The 15,260-nt window shown below is 38.7% G+C and overlaps 1 protein-coding gene across 1 annotated transcript; it reads left to right on the forward strand.

Moving 5' to 3' along the window:
- The first annotated feature begins 9,747 nt into the window (after positions 1-9,747).
- On the forward strand, positions 9,748-13,738 carry LOC119987499 (MDIS1-interacting receptor like kinase 2-like). The gene is made up of 2 exons (XM_038832421.1): positions 9,748-12,709; positions 13,364-13,738. The coding sequence occupies exons 1-2, from the start codon at positions 9,748-9,750 to the stop codon at positions 13,735-13,737; spliced, it is 3,336 nt and encodes a 1,111-aa protein (XP_038688349.1). The 3' UTR covers position 13,738.
- The last annotated feature ends 1,522 nt before the right edge of the window (positions 13,739-15,260 follow it).

Raw genomic sequence — 15,260 nt, forward strand, 5'->3', positions numbered from 1 at the left:
TACAAAACATGCCAGCAGGCTTTGTTCTCACTTGCCATTGTATTGCTTTCATCCTTCCAAGTCTTGGCTTCCACCCCATCTACAACTTCTTTCACTTCTGCTAGAAATGAATCAGAGGCCCTTCTAAAATGGAAAGTCAGCCTCTCCAAACACACCCAATCTCTCCTACCTTCATGGGTCGTCTCCAATGGGACTTGCCATTGGGAAGGAGTCACTTGCAGCAAATCTGGAAGCATCGTCAGCTTGGACCTCTGGGGTCATGGTTTGAGAGGTACACTTCACAGTCTCAACTTCTCTTCCTTACCTGATCTCCTTACTCTTCAGCTAGGAGATAATTCGCTTTCCGGAACAATCCCCTCTAACATCAGCAGCCTCTCCAAACTCACCACTCTCATCTTGTCCTACAATAAGCTCTCAGGAAATATACCTTCTGAGATAGGCTTGTTGAATAGTCTTAGTATATGTGACCTGGGTGCAAATTTTCTAACTGGCTCTATTCCTCCAGAAATAGGAAACCTGAGGAGTCTCTCTACGTTTAGTTTGTGTGAAAACAACCTCACAGGCATTATCCCTACCACTATAGGGAGCTTGAGGAACTTGAAAATTCTTTACCTTTATGAAAATAAACTTTCAGGTTCCATACCTCCAGAAGTTGGGAATCTTAGATCACTCAATGACCTTGACATGTCAAGTAACAGTCTAAATGGTACAATTCCTACTTCTATTGGGAACTTGACTAATTTATACTTTCTTCAGCTTGTTGAAAATAAACTCTCTGGCTCTATACCTCGAGAAATAGGAAAATTGAGACATCTTTCTGAGCTTTTTTTGTATACAAATATTCTCACAGGTTTTATCCCTGCTTCCATTGGAAACTTGAGTAATCTATCCCTTCTTTATCTTTATGAAAATAAACTCTCTGGTTCCATACCTCGGGAAATTGGGCTCTTAACATCTCTCAAAGAACTAGACTTTTCAAATAATACTCTAACAGGCACCCTCCCCACTTCAATACAAAACTTGACAAACCTTTCCTTTCTCTACCTTTTCTCCAATGATTTGTCTGGAATCATACCTCATGAAATTAGATCTCTAAATTTACTCGATGAGTTTGATTTGTCAATCAACAATCTTATCGGTACAATTCCTCGTTCCATTGGCAACTTGCGAAAATTAACTCGTCTTGGGCTTGCTGACAACAAACTCTCTGGCATCATTCCAACGGAGATAAATAATCTTATTCGGTTGCAATTTTTGGAATTATTCGAAAATAACTTAACTGGTCATTTACCAAAACACCTATGCCACAGTGGATCACTTAAGGCACTTACCGTCCATGACAATCATTTTCAAGGTCCAATCCCAAAAAGCTTGAAAAGCTGCACGAGTTTGGTTAGAGTCAGGCTAGAAAGGAACCATTTTGTCGGAAATCTATTGAAAAGTTTTGGCACATATCCTCACTTAAACTACATAGATTTGAGTGACAATAATCTGTATGGCGAGCTTTCATGGAAATGGGGGCGTTGTCACAATCTCACAAGCTTGAAAATGGCAAGGAATAATATTTCTGGTCAAATTCCGTCGGAGCTTGGAGAGGCAACTAACCTTTCTTTACTTGATCTCTCCTCAAACCATCTTGTTGGAGAGATTCCGAAGGAATTGGGAAAGTTGACATCATTATTCAAACTCGAGCTAAGTGGTAATCAACTTTCAGGCAATATACCAGTAGAGATTGGCATTCTGTCAAACTTGGCAAATCTCAATCTTGGAGCCAACAGTCTAAATGGTTCTATTCCAGGAGAACTAGGAGACTGCAAGAAGTTATTCGAATTGAATTTGAGCTGGAATGGATTCCAGGAAGGAGTTCCGTCTGAGATTGGCAAATTACACTTCCTCCAAAGTCTTGATCTCAGTCACAATGTGCTGATAGGAGAGATTCCTCCTGGACTGGGAGAATTGAAAACCGTAGAAACGTTGAATCTCTCACATAATAAGCTCTCTGGTAGCATCCCATCAAGTTTTGGTGAATTGTTAAGCTTGACTTCCATTGATATATCCTACAACCAGTTAGAGGGTCCTGTTCTTGACATTGGAGCTTTCCACAGAGCGCCCTTCGACACAGTTAGAGATAACAAAGGTTTGTGCGGAAATGTTACTGGTTTGAAGGCATGTCCTACTTCGATCAGCCACCGTCGAGCAAAGAAGGGAGGCAAAAGAGTTGTGATCCTAGCCACAATCCCCATTGTAAGTGTCCTTCTGCTACTGCCAATAATTTTTGTGACTTTTTTCGCTCTTGGCAAAAGACGACGAAACAAAGAGAATAAATCAAGGGAAGGGCCAAATCCGAATCCATTCACAATATTTAACTATGATGGAAAGTTGGTTTATGAGAACATCATTGAAGCAACTGAAGGATTTGATTCCAAGTATTGCATTGGAGTGGGAGGGAATGGAAGTGTGTACAAAGCTATATTATCAACTGGACAGATTGTGGCTGTGAAGAAACTTCACCAACTATCAGACTGTGAAGTTGTAAATTCAAAACCTTTTACAAGCGAAATTCTTGCTTTGACAGAAATCCGACATCGGAATATTGTCAAGTTCTATGGTTTCTGCTCACATCCACGACATTCGCTTCTGGTTTACGAGTTTTTGGTTGGAGGGAGCTTGGAAAAGATACTTTGCAATGAGGAACAAGCAATGGCATTTGATTGGATTAAGAGAGTGAATGTTGTCAAAGGTGTGGCCAATGCTATTTCCTATATGCACAATGACTGCTCACCACCTATAATTCACAGGGACATAACATGCAAAAACGTTCTGTTGGATGAAGAGTATGAAGCTCATGTCTCTGACTTTGGCACTGCAAGAATTCTGAACCCCAACTCATCCAATTGGACTTCATTAGCAGGCACATTAGGATACACCGCTCCAGGTAATTTCCATCTTAATTTTTCTTCCATTTTAGCTTGTTAGGAGCTTTGTTGGATTGCTAGGTGATAGGTTTATGAAGTTTTTGGTTACTTTAAGACTGTAAAGGGGCAGTTTTAGCATTGTAGGATGTGCCTATTCCCCTAAGGCCTATTTATTCTAAATTACTTGAAATTCCATTGTGTCACTTTCTTGACATAGTGAGAACTGTGATGACTTTTGGACATAGCCTATAGTGGGCGATTGGTGAACTGTTTGGTTGAAGTTTGTCGTAATTGGGAGCGTAGTTTTGTAAAGTCACCCGGGATATGAATAGATGTTTTTTTAGAATCGCATATTGTTTTCTCACTCTTGTTAATGGCCACAAAGTCATAGAGAGAGTATTCCTATTGTTTTTTTGTTTCTCTTTTAAAGTAGAGAAATCTTTGTAGCTCCGTGGACGTAGGCACATTGTCAAACCACGAATATCTCGTGTCAGTTAATTTCCGCACATTAATTATGTTGTTTGCATCGTTCAAACTATAACATGAACCAAGTAAAAATCATGTGTTTCTGTTGTTTTTTCCCATTAATCTTCCTTCTATTCTCTTTTATTTATGAATGTCAATTCCTAACACTAGGCACATCAAGTAAATGTTTTTCTTTGCAGAACTTGCTTACACAATGGAGGTGACCGAAAAATGTGATGTTTATAGCTTTGGGGTTTTGGCATTGGAAATACTGGTAGGGGAGCATCCGGGGGATCTCATCTCATCTGTGTCATCGTTGTCGTCTTCAACAGTACATCATTTGCTATTGAAGAATTTGTTGGACAAACGTCCTTCATCTCCAACGAATCGAGCAGGAAAGGGAGCGGTGACTGTTGCAAAAATAGCAGTCTCATGCTTACAATCCAATCCGCAATCTCGGCCCTCTATGCAACAAGTTTCTCAGGAGTTATCAACTCAAAGACGCACTGTGCAGAATCAATTTCACTCCATTACAATGGGACAGCTACTTGATGTTGAGTATTGATTCTGCATGTTGAAAATTTGCACTCGTAATTGTAGCTCGTTTAGAGTTGCATGTGTTAGTAATAATCTATCCAATCAGTCCTACTTCTGTTTGTTAGCGACAGCACTAAGTCACGTCTTCATGGAGAAATGCAATAGATTTGATCGCTTAACAGGTCAGGCACGATGTATCAGCATCAGCATCAATTCTAGTCTACAGGGAATTTTTTTGATTTCCAATGAATCGGACTCTCAGAGGGTCCCAAAAAAAGAAAACAAAATGGAGAATCCATGAAAGATTTTCAAATGCCAACTTTGTAAAGAATTAGCGGGTTAATTATACTTTTCGTCATCGAAAGATAGGCGTCGTTCACTTTTAATACTGAAAGATTTTTTGTTACAAAATCGTCACTCATCGATTCAAAATGAGACATTTAAGGGATTCGATCAGATTTCATACTATTTCGGTCAGATTTCTGCTGATCTGGCATTAATTCAATAATTATTAATTAAAAATACTTACGTGGAAATTCCACCTAAATTTTTCTATAAAAAATATTTAATAAAAAATGACTTCTGACTTTACATCTTACATCTATCTTTCTAAAGTTTTACTGTCTCTCTCTTAACTCTCCCTTCTCTCTCCTCATTTGCAAATCTGCAACGTTACTGAAAACCCTAAAATACCTACTACAAGACCAAAAGACACAAACAATGGATACACCTACACACATACCAAATGAAATCTATCACACAAAATCAAATCGAAGAGACAGAAACAATCAGATCTGGGATCATTGAAACCAAGCGAGGTTAGAAATCGTAGAAAGATAGCAGTCGCCGAAGAGACGAAGCTGATTTTATCAATGAATTTTTGACTTATTTCAGGCTCATTTGTTATTGGTTATTATTCAAGGGGTATCAACCCAGAAGTTGTTGTTGCTTCGCTTCCCTGCAATCATTGACCACCATTGGACTCGCATTCACATCCTTTTTTATTATCTTCCTAGAAGTTGCGTCTTCGTCTGCTATTCAAACTTGATATGATTTTTTCGGAAACTTCTCCCAATTAGTCATCACTCAATCTCAGTCTCTAAATTGATGGGCAACAAATCATTAAACCCTAAATGCCACATTAGCAGCCACGTAAGCAACTGATGAGTTGGGTGCCAAGTTGTCATCCAAATAAGCACAAATGTTGACTATTTGCCACTCAGTCGAGACTCTGCCCGAAATTGTACCAATTCTGACCGAATCCCCTAATAGTCTCATTTTGAAACAATGGGTGACCACTTTGTAACAAAAAATCTTTTGATACTAAATATGAACAAAGCCTATCTTTCGGTGACTAAAAGTATAATTAACCCAAGAATTAGCCCTCCCCGCTAATGTTTGAAATCCAAGCCCGCCCCTCAAGGCTATCATGTATTTGTTCTTGGACCTTCGCCATTGGTTTTTAAGCCCATAAAATAGATCTTTGTGTGGAGGTGCAAGCCTTTACTTACATACCACTCGGTTTGGTTATGCCAATTCAATGTGGGATATTAGTCTTGACACTCCTCCGTACTTATGGACTGAGTTATATCAAACCTAAAAAATGGACAGGTATGGGTTATGTCCAAATGGATCGAGTATTTGCTATAATAACATGTTGGAAATCCAGGCCCAGCCACATCAACAATATTATAAGCTCTAGGCCATTGTCCCACACGTGCTTGTTTTTCATGATGTCGCCATTGGTTCTTATGTTCAGGAAACGTGTTCTTGTGTGAGAGGTACAAGACCTTCATTTGTATACGACTCTATTGAGTTATACTTATTTGATGTGGGATATTAGTCTTGACAGCTAACCCTAACACCATGTGGTTGGATTGGGACGAATTAGGGTTTTGAAGTTGAATTTGGGGATTTTCATTGGACAATCAATCGGCCTTTTTTTTTGCGTAAGATGGATTTTTTTTTTATATTTGGGCTTAGAAGAGTTAGTGGGCTCTAGAGAGGCCGACTTATAATGGGCTTTTAACTTGAATTTAATAAATGGGCCGCATCCAGTTTGGGTTTTTTGGAAAAGTAGCCCCTTTTAAAACCCAATTTTGAAAACTAACCCACTTTTTTAAAAACATGAAATCTAACACTTTTTTGAAAGGAAGTGTCCCAAATACCCTTATTCCACATGGTTTCATTCAAAACCCATTTTCCCTTCCCAAAACATCACTTTTCACCTTCGTTCTTCTTCTTCTTCGTCTTCGTCTTCGTTCTTCTTCACCTTCGTTCTTTCATTGTATTCGATGCTGTTAATCTACGATTTTTGCCTCATTCGATCACCCCTCTACACCTGGTTATTCATGGGTATGTTTTATTTAATTTTGTATTTGTGCTTCGAGTTTACAATGGTTAGGGTATGAATTTTTCAATCTAGTAATGCTTAGGGTTTCGAGTATTCATTCGAGCAGTTTAGGGTACTTTGTGTGCTATGTTCCAGTATTTCATATTTGTTGTTTCGAGTATTTTGTTTTATCTGGTCGAGTATTTTGTTGTATCTGTTCGAATATTTCAGATTTGTTGTTCGAGTATTTCGTTTTATTGTTCGAGTATTTCAGATTTATTGTTCGAGTATTTTGTTTTATATGTTCGAGTATTTTAGTTTTTCAACTTTGACCGCCCGTAACTTTTGATCCGCTCATGTGTTTCCTTACCATAATATGTTTCCGAGTACTGATTTTGAAGACCTAAAAGTCAATTTGGGGTTTACCCCAGTTGAGATTCGGGAAGAGATCGAAAAGGCGTTGTTTTGAATTACATGTTAGAGTAATTGTAATTATTTGTTCGAGTAATTGTAATTATCTATTCGAGTATTTCAGATTTGTTGTTCGAGTATTTCAGATTTGTTGTTCGAGTATTTTGTTTTATATGTTCGAGTATTTCAGTTTTTCAACTTTGACCGTTCATAACTTTTGATCCGCTCGTGTATTTCCTTATTATAATATGTTTCCGAGAACTGATTTTGAAGACCTAAAAGTCAATTTGGGGTTTACCCCAATTGAGATTCGAAAAGAGATTGAAAAGGCGTCATTTTGAATTACATGTTAGAGTAATTGTAATTATTTGTTCGAGTATTTCAGATTTGTTGTTCGAGTATTTTGTTTTATATGTTCGAGTATTTCAGTTTTCCAACTTTGACCGTCCATAACTTTTGATCCGCTGTGTGTTTCCTTATTATAATATGTTTCCCCTATGAAAGACCAAACAACTCCCATGGACTAGTTGAGACCTGGGTTGGGGCTCAGTGCAAGAAAATGCAAGGTGACATTTGTACACATTGGGATGAACAATGACACATCTCACAAATTGCAATAATGGAAAGACCCATGAGACTTGAACTCACGACCTCCCGCTTGCTTTAAGAATTACTGTGCTTAAGTTCACCATCTCATCCAATGACTTGTTGTTTAACATCATTTGGTTGTGTGGAGAGATTTCAAATTGCAAATGGGAGGGAGAAAGAGAAAATTCACTCTCTATACGGTTAAATCGTGTGGACTCGAGAGATCCTGAGTTCGTTTCTCACTGAGAGAAATACTTGTCGCCACGCACTAGGATTTGGCCATACTTACTCTGTCGTCAGACGAGAAACTTCTGTGCCCGCGGGCCTGACAGTTTGAATTTACACCCATTTTCAGATGCTCAAAAGACAAGTTTGTATAACGTCATTCTCATTCTCGTTTATCAAAAAGATGAGAAAGTTCTGTTCTTTGGACGAATTAGGGTGTTGAAATTGAATTTGGGGATTTTCGTTGGACAAGCAATCGGACCTCTTTTTGCTTGGGATGGGTCTTTTAGATTTGGGCTTAGAAGAGTTGGTGGGCTTTAGAGAGGCTAACTTATAATGGGCTTTAACTAGAGTTTAATAAATGGGGCCGCATCCAGTTTGTTGACAAAGTCTCTCATGGGCTTTTAGTCCAATACAAGATAATTGGCAATTAGTCATCTCGTCTTGAACCTTGGAGGCTTGGACTTGAGTTACCGATTACGAGGGCACAGTTTCTGATATAGGTGATTCGATTATCAAAGAACCCATCTTACTGTAACAACTAACAAGTAATACCCAGATCGGCAAAACCAAGATTGGGAAGTGGTGATGATAGTAATCAGGAGCCATTAATGTTAATTGTTGTACACTCAGTTTTCTTGGAGGTTGGTGTTAAGAGTCCTACATCGTTTAGCTTGCTTAGCGTAATGGGAGGGAGGGAGGGAGAAGAGAAAGTTGAATCTTTCTAGGGGCAAGTCGTATAGAATTATTCAAATTAACGTTTTCGCTATCCAATCAGTCACTTTTGTTTGTTAGCGACAACACTAATGTTGGATCAAGATTTAGTGTCTAGGTCAACATTGTGTTTTTGATGATTGTGTGCCAAAATATGTGTGAGCATGATTGACTTGAATATGTCTTAAAATGTGAAAAACCATGTTTTGATGATTACTTGTCAAAATACATGTTGAATGTTCCGACTTGCTTGTGCATAAATTCTATCTTAAATCATACTTTGAATATATGATCTTGAGTGTGTGAACTATGATTATATATTAACTCAATGATTAATGTGGTCAATGGTTATGCTCATAATATTATATATGATAAAAGTTGGATTACTTGTGGGCTTGCTCGGATTGCTCCTCTTCTTCCAAGTCATTAATCCTCAAGTCTCCCCCACCGTCATCGGCATTTATCAACCACACCACTTGAACTTGCTATCCAACCAGTCACTTTTGTTTCTTACTTGTTAGCGACGGCACTAAGTCAAGTCTTCATGGAAAAATGCAATTGATTTCATCCCTTAACAGGTCATGCAAGATGTATAAACATCAACATATCAATTCTCTAGTCTACGGGGAAAATTTTGGATTTTCCAATGAATCGGACTCTCGGATGGTCGCTTAGTTTGCTTCGGACCTGTTTTTTCTAGTAAAATTTATGCCTTGGGGGGTAGGGAAACCCAAAAAAATATCAGAGAATCCATGAAAGATTTTTGTTAGGGACAATATTGCACAGACGTGTGCTTAACCGCAGTTGGGTACAGTCGTGCCTTAGTAGAAGTTTGTGTAGCGAGTGGTTGCTGTACGTGGAGTGTAATTAATTTTCCTTATTTAATTATATGTGTCATCTTGTTGTTATGTAGGAGTTGCCCAAGTCTAGAATTGGTTGCAGCTTAGTCTTCTAGTTTGAGGGAATAGTGGTCATGTATGGAGGCAACTAATCTCATCCCTTTGGCCGTATGATATGAAATCAAAGAAAAGTGGAAGCATTATTACTGAACTTCAAGTCTTTGGAGGTTTGGTTTTCCTCGAATTAAACCATCATATTTTCATCACTCAAAAAAAATTAGTAAACACAAGAACTTTGCTGCAAAACGGGATCCAAGTTCCCTTCATAAGCCAATCACACATTCGAGTAGAAAGGAACCTATCAATTTTCAAATGCCAACTGGGTTGAGCTACGATGAACCAAGCAAACATGGTGACTTTGAGATACCAGAACGCGAGCATTCCGGTGTCGTTTTAGGGGATTTGCTATGGACCTATAAAGTAGGATACAAGAAATACTCAAACTTAAGTTAGTCCAACCTATGTACATAAGAAGATCAATTTTCCACCATATCTTTGACACATTCTTCAGCGTAGAATATGCGCCTTATGATCCATATGCAGACAAAGAAAAACTGAGGTCCCCAAACGCTTTTACTATAAATACCTTCCAGAGTATACATATCCATGCATAGAAACAATATCGCTCTACATTTCTTGTAACAATTAGAAGCCACCAACAATGACGCTTCCATGCAAACCATTCTACAAAACATGCCAACAGGCTTTGTTCTTACTTGTCATTGTGTTGCTTTCATCCTTCCAAGTCTTGGCTTCCACCCCATCTACAACTTCTTTCACTTCAGCTAGAAATGAATCAGAGGCCCTTCTAAAATGGAAAGCCAGCCTCTCCAAACACACCCAATCTCTCCTACCTTCATGGGTCGTCTCCAATGGGACTTGCCATTGGGAAGGAGTCACTTGCAGCAAATCCGGAAGCATCGTTAGCTTGGACCTCTGGGGTCATGGTTTGAGAGGTACACTTCACAGTCTCAACTTCTCTTCCTTGCCTGATATCCTTACTCTTCAGCTAGGAAATAATTTGCTTTCCGGGACAATCCCTTCTAACATCAGCAGCCTCTCCAAACTCACCACCCTCGTCTTGTCCTACAATAAACTCTCAGGAAATATTCCTTCTGAGATAGGCTTGCTGAATAGTCTTAGTGTATGTGACTTGGGTTCAAATTTTCTAACTGGCTCTATTCCTCCAGAAATAGGAAGCCTGAGGAGTCTCTCTAGTTTTAGTTTGTTTGAAAACAACCTCACAGGCATTATCCCTGCCACTATAGGGAGCTTGAGGAACTTGACAGTTCTTTACCTTTATGAAAATAAACTTTCAGGTTCTATACCTTCAGAAATTGGGAATCTTAGATCACTCAGTGAGCTTGACATGTCAAGTAACAGTCTAAATGGTACAATTCCTACTTCTATTGGGAACTTGACTAATTTATCCATTCTTTACATTTGTGAAAATAAACTCTCTGGCTCCATACCTTGGGAAATAGGTAAATTGAGACATCTTTCTGAGCTCCAATTGTATGGAAACATTCTCACAGGTTTTATCCCTGCTTCCATTGGAAACTTGACTAATCTGTCCTTTCTTTACCTTTATGCAAATAAACTCTTTGGCTCCATACCAGAAGAAATTGGACTCTTAACATCTCTAAAAGAACTAGCCTTTTCAAATAATACACTGACAGGCACCATCCCCAGTTCAATACAAAAGTTATCAAACCTTTCCACTCTCTCGCTTCGCTCCAATGGTTTGTCAGGAATCATACCTCATGAAATCGGATCTCTAAATTTACTCAATGATTTTGATTTGTCAATCAACAATCTTATCGGTACAATTCCTCGGTCCATTGGCAACTTGCGAAAATTAACTCGTCTTGGGCTTGCTTACAACAAACTCTCTGGCACCATTCCACCGGAGATAAGTAATCTTACTCGGTTGCAGTTTTTGGTATTATTGGGAAATAACTTCACTGGTCATTTACCAAGACGCCTATGCCACAGTGGATCACTTACGAAACTTGCCGTCAATGACAATCATTTTCAAGGTCCAATCCCGAAAAGCTTAAAAAGCTGCACCAGTTTGATTAGAGTGAGGCTAGAAAGGAACCATTTCGTCGGAAATCTATCAGAAAGTTTTGGCATATATCCTCACTTAAACTACATAGATTTGAGTGACAATAATTTGCATGGCGAGGTTTCATGGAAATGGGGGCGTTGTCACAATCTCACAAGCTTGAAAATGGCAAGAAATAATATTTCTGGTCGAATTCCAACGGAGCTTGGAAAGGCAACTAACCTTTCTTTACTTGATCTCTCCTCAAACCATCTTGTTGGAGAGATTCCGAAGGAATTGGGAAAGTTGACATCTTTATTCGAACTTGAGCTAAGCGGTAATCAACTTTCAGGCAATATTCCAGTAGAGATTGGCATCCTGTCAAAGTTAACAAATCTCAATCTTGGAGCAAACAGTCTGAATGATTCTATTCCAGGAGAACTAGGAGATTGCAAGAAGCTACTGAAATTGAATTTGAGTTGGAATGGATTCCTGGAAGGAGTTCCGTCTGAGATTGGCAAATTACACTTCCTTCAAAGCCTTGATCTTAGTCACAATGCGCTAATAGGAGAGATTCCTCCTGGATTGGGTGAATTGAAAACTGTAGAAACGTTGAATCTCTCACATAATAAGCTCTCCGGTAGCATCCCATCAAGTTTTGGTGATTTGTTAAGCTTGACTTCCATTGATATATCCTACAACCAATTAGTGGGTCCTATTCCTGACATTGGAACTTTCAACGAAAAAGTGCCCTTTGACGCAGTTAGAGATAACAAAGGTTTGTGCGGAAATGTTACTGGTTTGAAGGCTTGCCCTACTTCGACCAACCACCATCGAGGAAAGAAGAGAGGCAAAGGAGTTGTGATCGTAGCCACAATCCCCATTGTATGTGTTCTTTTGCTGCTGCTAATCATTCTTACGACTTTTTTCACTCTTGCCAAAAGACGGCAAAACAAAGTGAATAAACAAAGGGAAGGACCAAATCCGAATCCATTCACAATATGGAGCTATGATGGAAAGTTGGTGTATGAGAACATTATTGAAGCAACTGAAGGATTTGATTCCAAGTATTGCATTGGAGTGGGAGGGAATGGAAGTGTGTACAAAGTTGTATTACCAACGGGACAGATTGTGGCTGTGAAGAAACTACATCAACTACCAGACTGTGAAGTTGCAAATTCAAAAGCTTTTAGAAGCGAAATTCTTGCTTTGACAAAAATCCGACATCGGAATGTTGTCAAGTTCTATGGTTTCTGCTCACATCCTTGGCATTCGCTTTTGGTTTACGAGTTTTTGGAGGGAGGGAGCTTGGAAAAGATACTTTGTGATGAGGAACAAGCAATGGCATTTGATTGGAGTAAGAGAGTGAATGTTGTCAAAGGTGTGGCCAATGCTATTTCCTATATGCACCATGACTGCTCATCTCCTATAATTCATAGGGACATATCAAGCAAAAACATTCTGTTGGATGAAGAGTATGAAGCTCATGTCTCTGACTTTGGCATTGCAAGAATTCTGAACCCCAACTCAACCAATTGGACTTCATTAGCAGGCACATTAGGATGCATCGCTCCAGGTAATTTCAATCTTAATTTTTCTTCCACTTTAGCTTGTTAGGAGCTATGTTGTATTGCTAGGTGATAACTTTATGATGCCTTCTCATGCATGATCGTACGAAATTTTTGGTTACATTAAGACTGTAAAGGGGCAGTTTCAGCATTGTAGCATGTTTCAATTTCCCCAAAGCCTATTTATTCTGAATGACCTTAGATTCGATTATGCTTCTTTCTTGACATAGTGATAACTGCAGCGACTTTTGGGCATAGCCTATAGTAGGTGAACTGTTTGGTTGAAGTATGTCCTAATTGGGAGCACAATTTCGTAAAGTCACTCGAGATTTGAATAGACGTTTTTTTAGAATCTCATGTTGTTTTCTCACTCTTGTTAAAGGCCACCAAGTCATTGAGAGAGTATTCTTATTGTTATTTTTGTTTCTCTTTTAAAGTAGTGAAATCTTTGCAGTTCCGTGAATGTAGGCACATTGCCAAACCACGTAAATCTCGTATCTGTTTATTTTCGCACTCTTAATTCTGTTGTTTGCATTGTTCAAACTGTAACATGAATCATGTGTTTCTATTGTTTTTTTCCATTAATCTTCCTTCTATTCACTGTTATTTATGAATGTCAATTCCTAACACTAGGCACATCAAGTAAATGATTTTCTTTGCAGAACTTGCTTACACAATGGAGGTGACCGAAAAATGTGATGTTTATAGCTTCGGGGTTTTGGCGTTGGAAATACTGGTAGGGGAGCATCTGGGGGATCTCATCTCATCTGTGTCATCGTTGTTGTCTTCTTCGACTTCAACAGTACATCATTTGCTATTGAAGAATCTGTTGGACCAACGTCCTTCATATCCCACAAATCGAGCAGGAGAGGAAGTGGTAACTGTTGCAAAAATAGCAGTCTCATGCTTACAATCCAATCCGCAATCTCGGCCCTCTATGCAACAAGTTTCTCAGGAGCTATCAACTCAAAGACGCACTGTGCAGAATCAGTTTCACACCATTACAATGGGACAACTACTTGATGTTGAGTATTGATTCTGCATGTTGACAATTGGCACTCATAATTGTAGGATTACAGCAAAATATAGATTATTCTGCTAGTATTAATCTAAACCATCTTATATGAGATAAATAATATTTTGAGCTAGCCATGCCCGGAGTCGTTACCCTTGCCAAGAACATCCATATATATATGTGATGATATAATAATTCCTCACCTCACACAATTCAATCATGAAAAGAAAAAGACAATTTAGACTGACGTTTTGGAATGGAACCTTGTAATCATCATCTTCATTCAATGCCTCATTTGTGAGGGGAGGGGAGGGTGCCAAGTGCCAACAGACCAAACTCCTCTGGTCAAAGGTTAGGGGTTCAACTTCCCCCTCCCAAGGTTCCGCGCGGTCTATTGTAGTAAAACTATATAGTGACTCCACTGTAATGACTTTTAATGCCACTATAATTTCTTTTTTTGAAAAAATTGTGAATGTTTTTTTGGAGAAACTAGTGCTAGCCAGAGGCGGATCCATACTATATGCACACAGTAAAATTTTGAAAAAAAAAAAATATATTTTCTATATTACTCTTTAGGTACTAGTTCAGACAAAAATTAATCAAGCCTCCAATGAAAATTAATCAGAACCCCAATAAAAAATAATTAGGTCCATTCTTCATATACGGGTATAAATGGTCGGTTACGGTCATTTTTTTTTTATCACTTTTTGATAGGAATTTAATCGAAACAATGGTCGGTTATTGGTCGGTCTATTAAATAAATATGTAAATTTTGTTCAAAGATAACCGATCAATTGATTTGGCTATCGGTCGGTTACAGTTATTTAGTTATTTTCTTAACAATCCTAGATTCAGGTTGAAGAATTAGCCCTCCCCGCTAATGTTGGAAATCCAAGCCATCCCCTCTGGGCTACAGGCCCACACATTTGTTTTTGGACCATCTCAATTGGTTCTTAAGCCCAAAAAATAGATCCTCGTATGAGAGGTGCAAGCATTTACATATATACAGCTTGATTGGGTTATGTCAATTCAATGTGGGATATTAGTCTTGAAACTCCTCCACACTCTAAGTTATGCCAAACCGAACAAATGGATAGGTTTTGAGGGAGCAGTTGGGAAGTGGCGATGATAGTAATCACAAGGAATTGTTGATTGCTGTACACTCAGTTTTCTTGCAGCCTGGTTTCGTTGGGTTTGATTGAGAAAATTTGCAGCATTGGAATTCCGCTTCGGTACACTGTGCCTCAACTTTTGCATAACAAGACTAATAGTAGCATGGCTGAATATATGTTGAATTGATGTTCCAACAATTAGGGCATATGACGAATGTTGTTTTAGCAAAAGGGAGCAGTGCATTGTATCATCTGTGTTTGCATGAATAGAGTTTTTTGCAGCAGGAAAACCCAGATGAGTATGAAAAAGTACTTGAATTTTGGAAGATTGTCAGGCATGGGCTTGCATTGCCATTGTTAATACATCTATCATCTATGTAGTAATGCTTGTTTGGTACTTCCACCAGGCTTAGTGAACTAATGCTCAAGATT

This window comes from Tripterygium wilfordii, chromosome 20, assembly GCF_013401445.1.
Source record: "Tripterygium wilfordii isolate XIE 37 chromosome 20, ASM1340144v1, whole genome shotgun sequence".
In the NCBI taxonomy this organism is placed as follows: Eukaryota; Viridiplantae; Streptophyta; class Magnoliopsida; order Celastrales; family Celastraceae; genus Tripterygium; species Tripterygium wilfordii.

Bases quoted from the DNA above. Each gene is read 5' to 3' on its own strand.
- LOC119987499 (XM_038832421.1), top strand. From the start codon at position 9,748: ATGACGCTTCCATGCAAACCATTCTACAAAACATGCCAACAGGCTTTG. The intron at 12,710-13,363 runs GTAATTTCAATC...TTTTCTTTGCAG, and splicing joins ATTAGGATGCATCGCTCCAG to AACTTGCTTACACAATGGAG.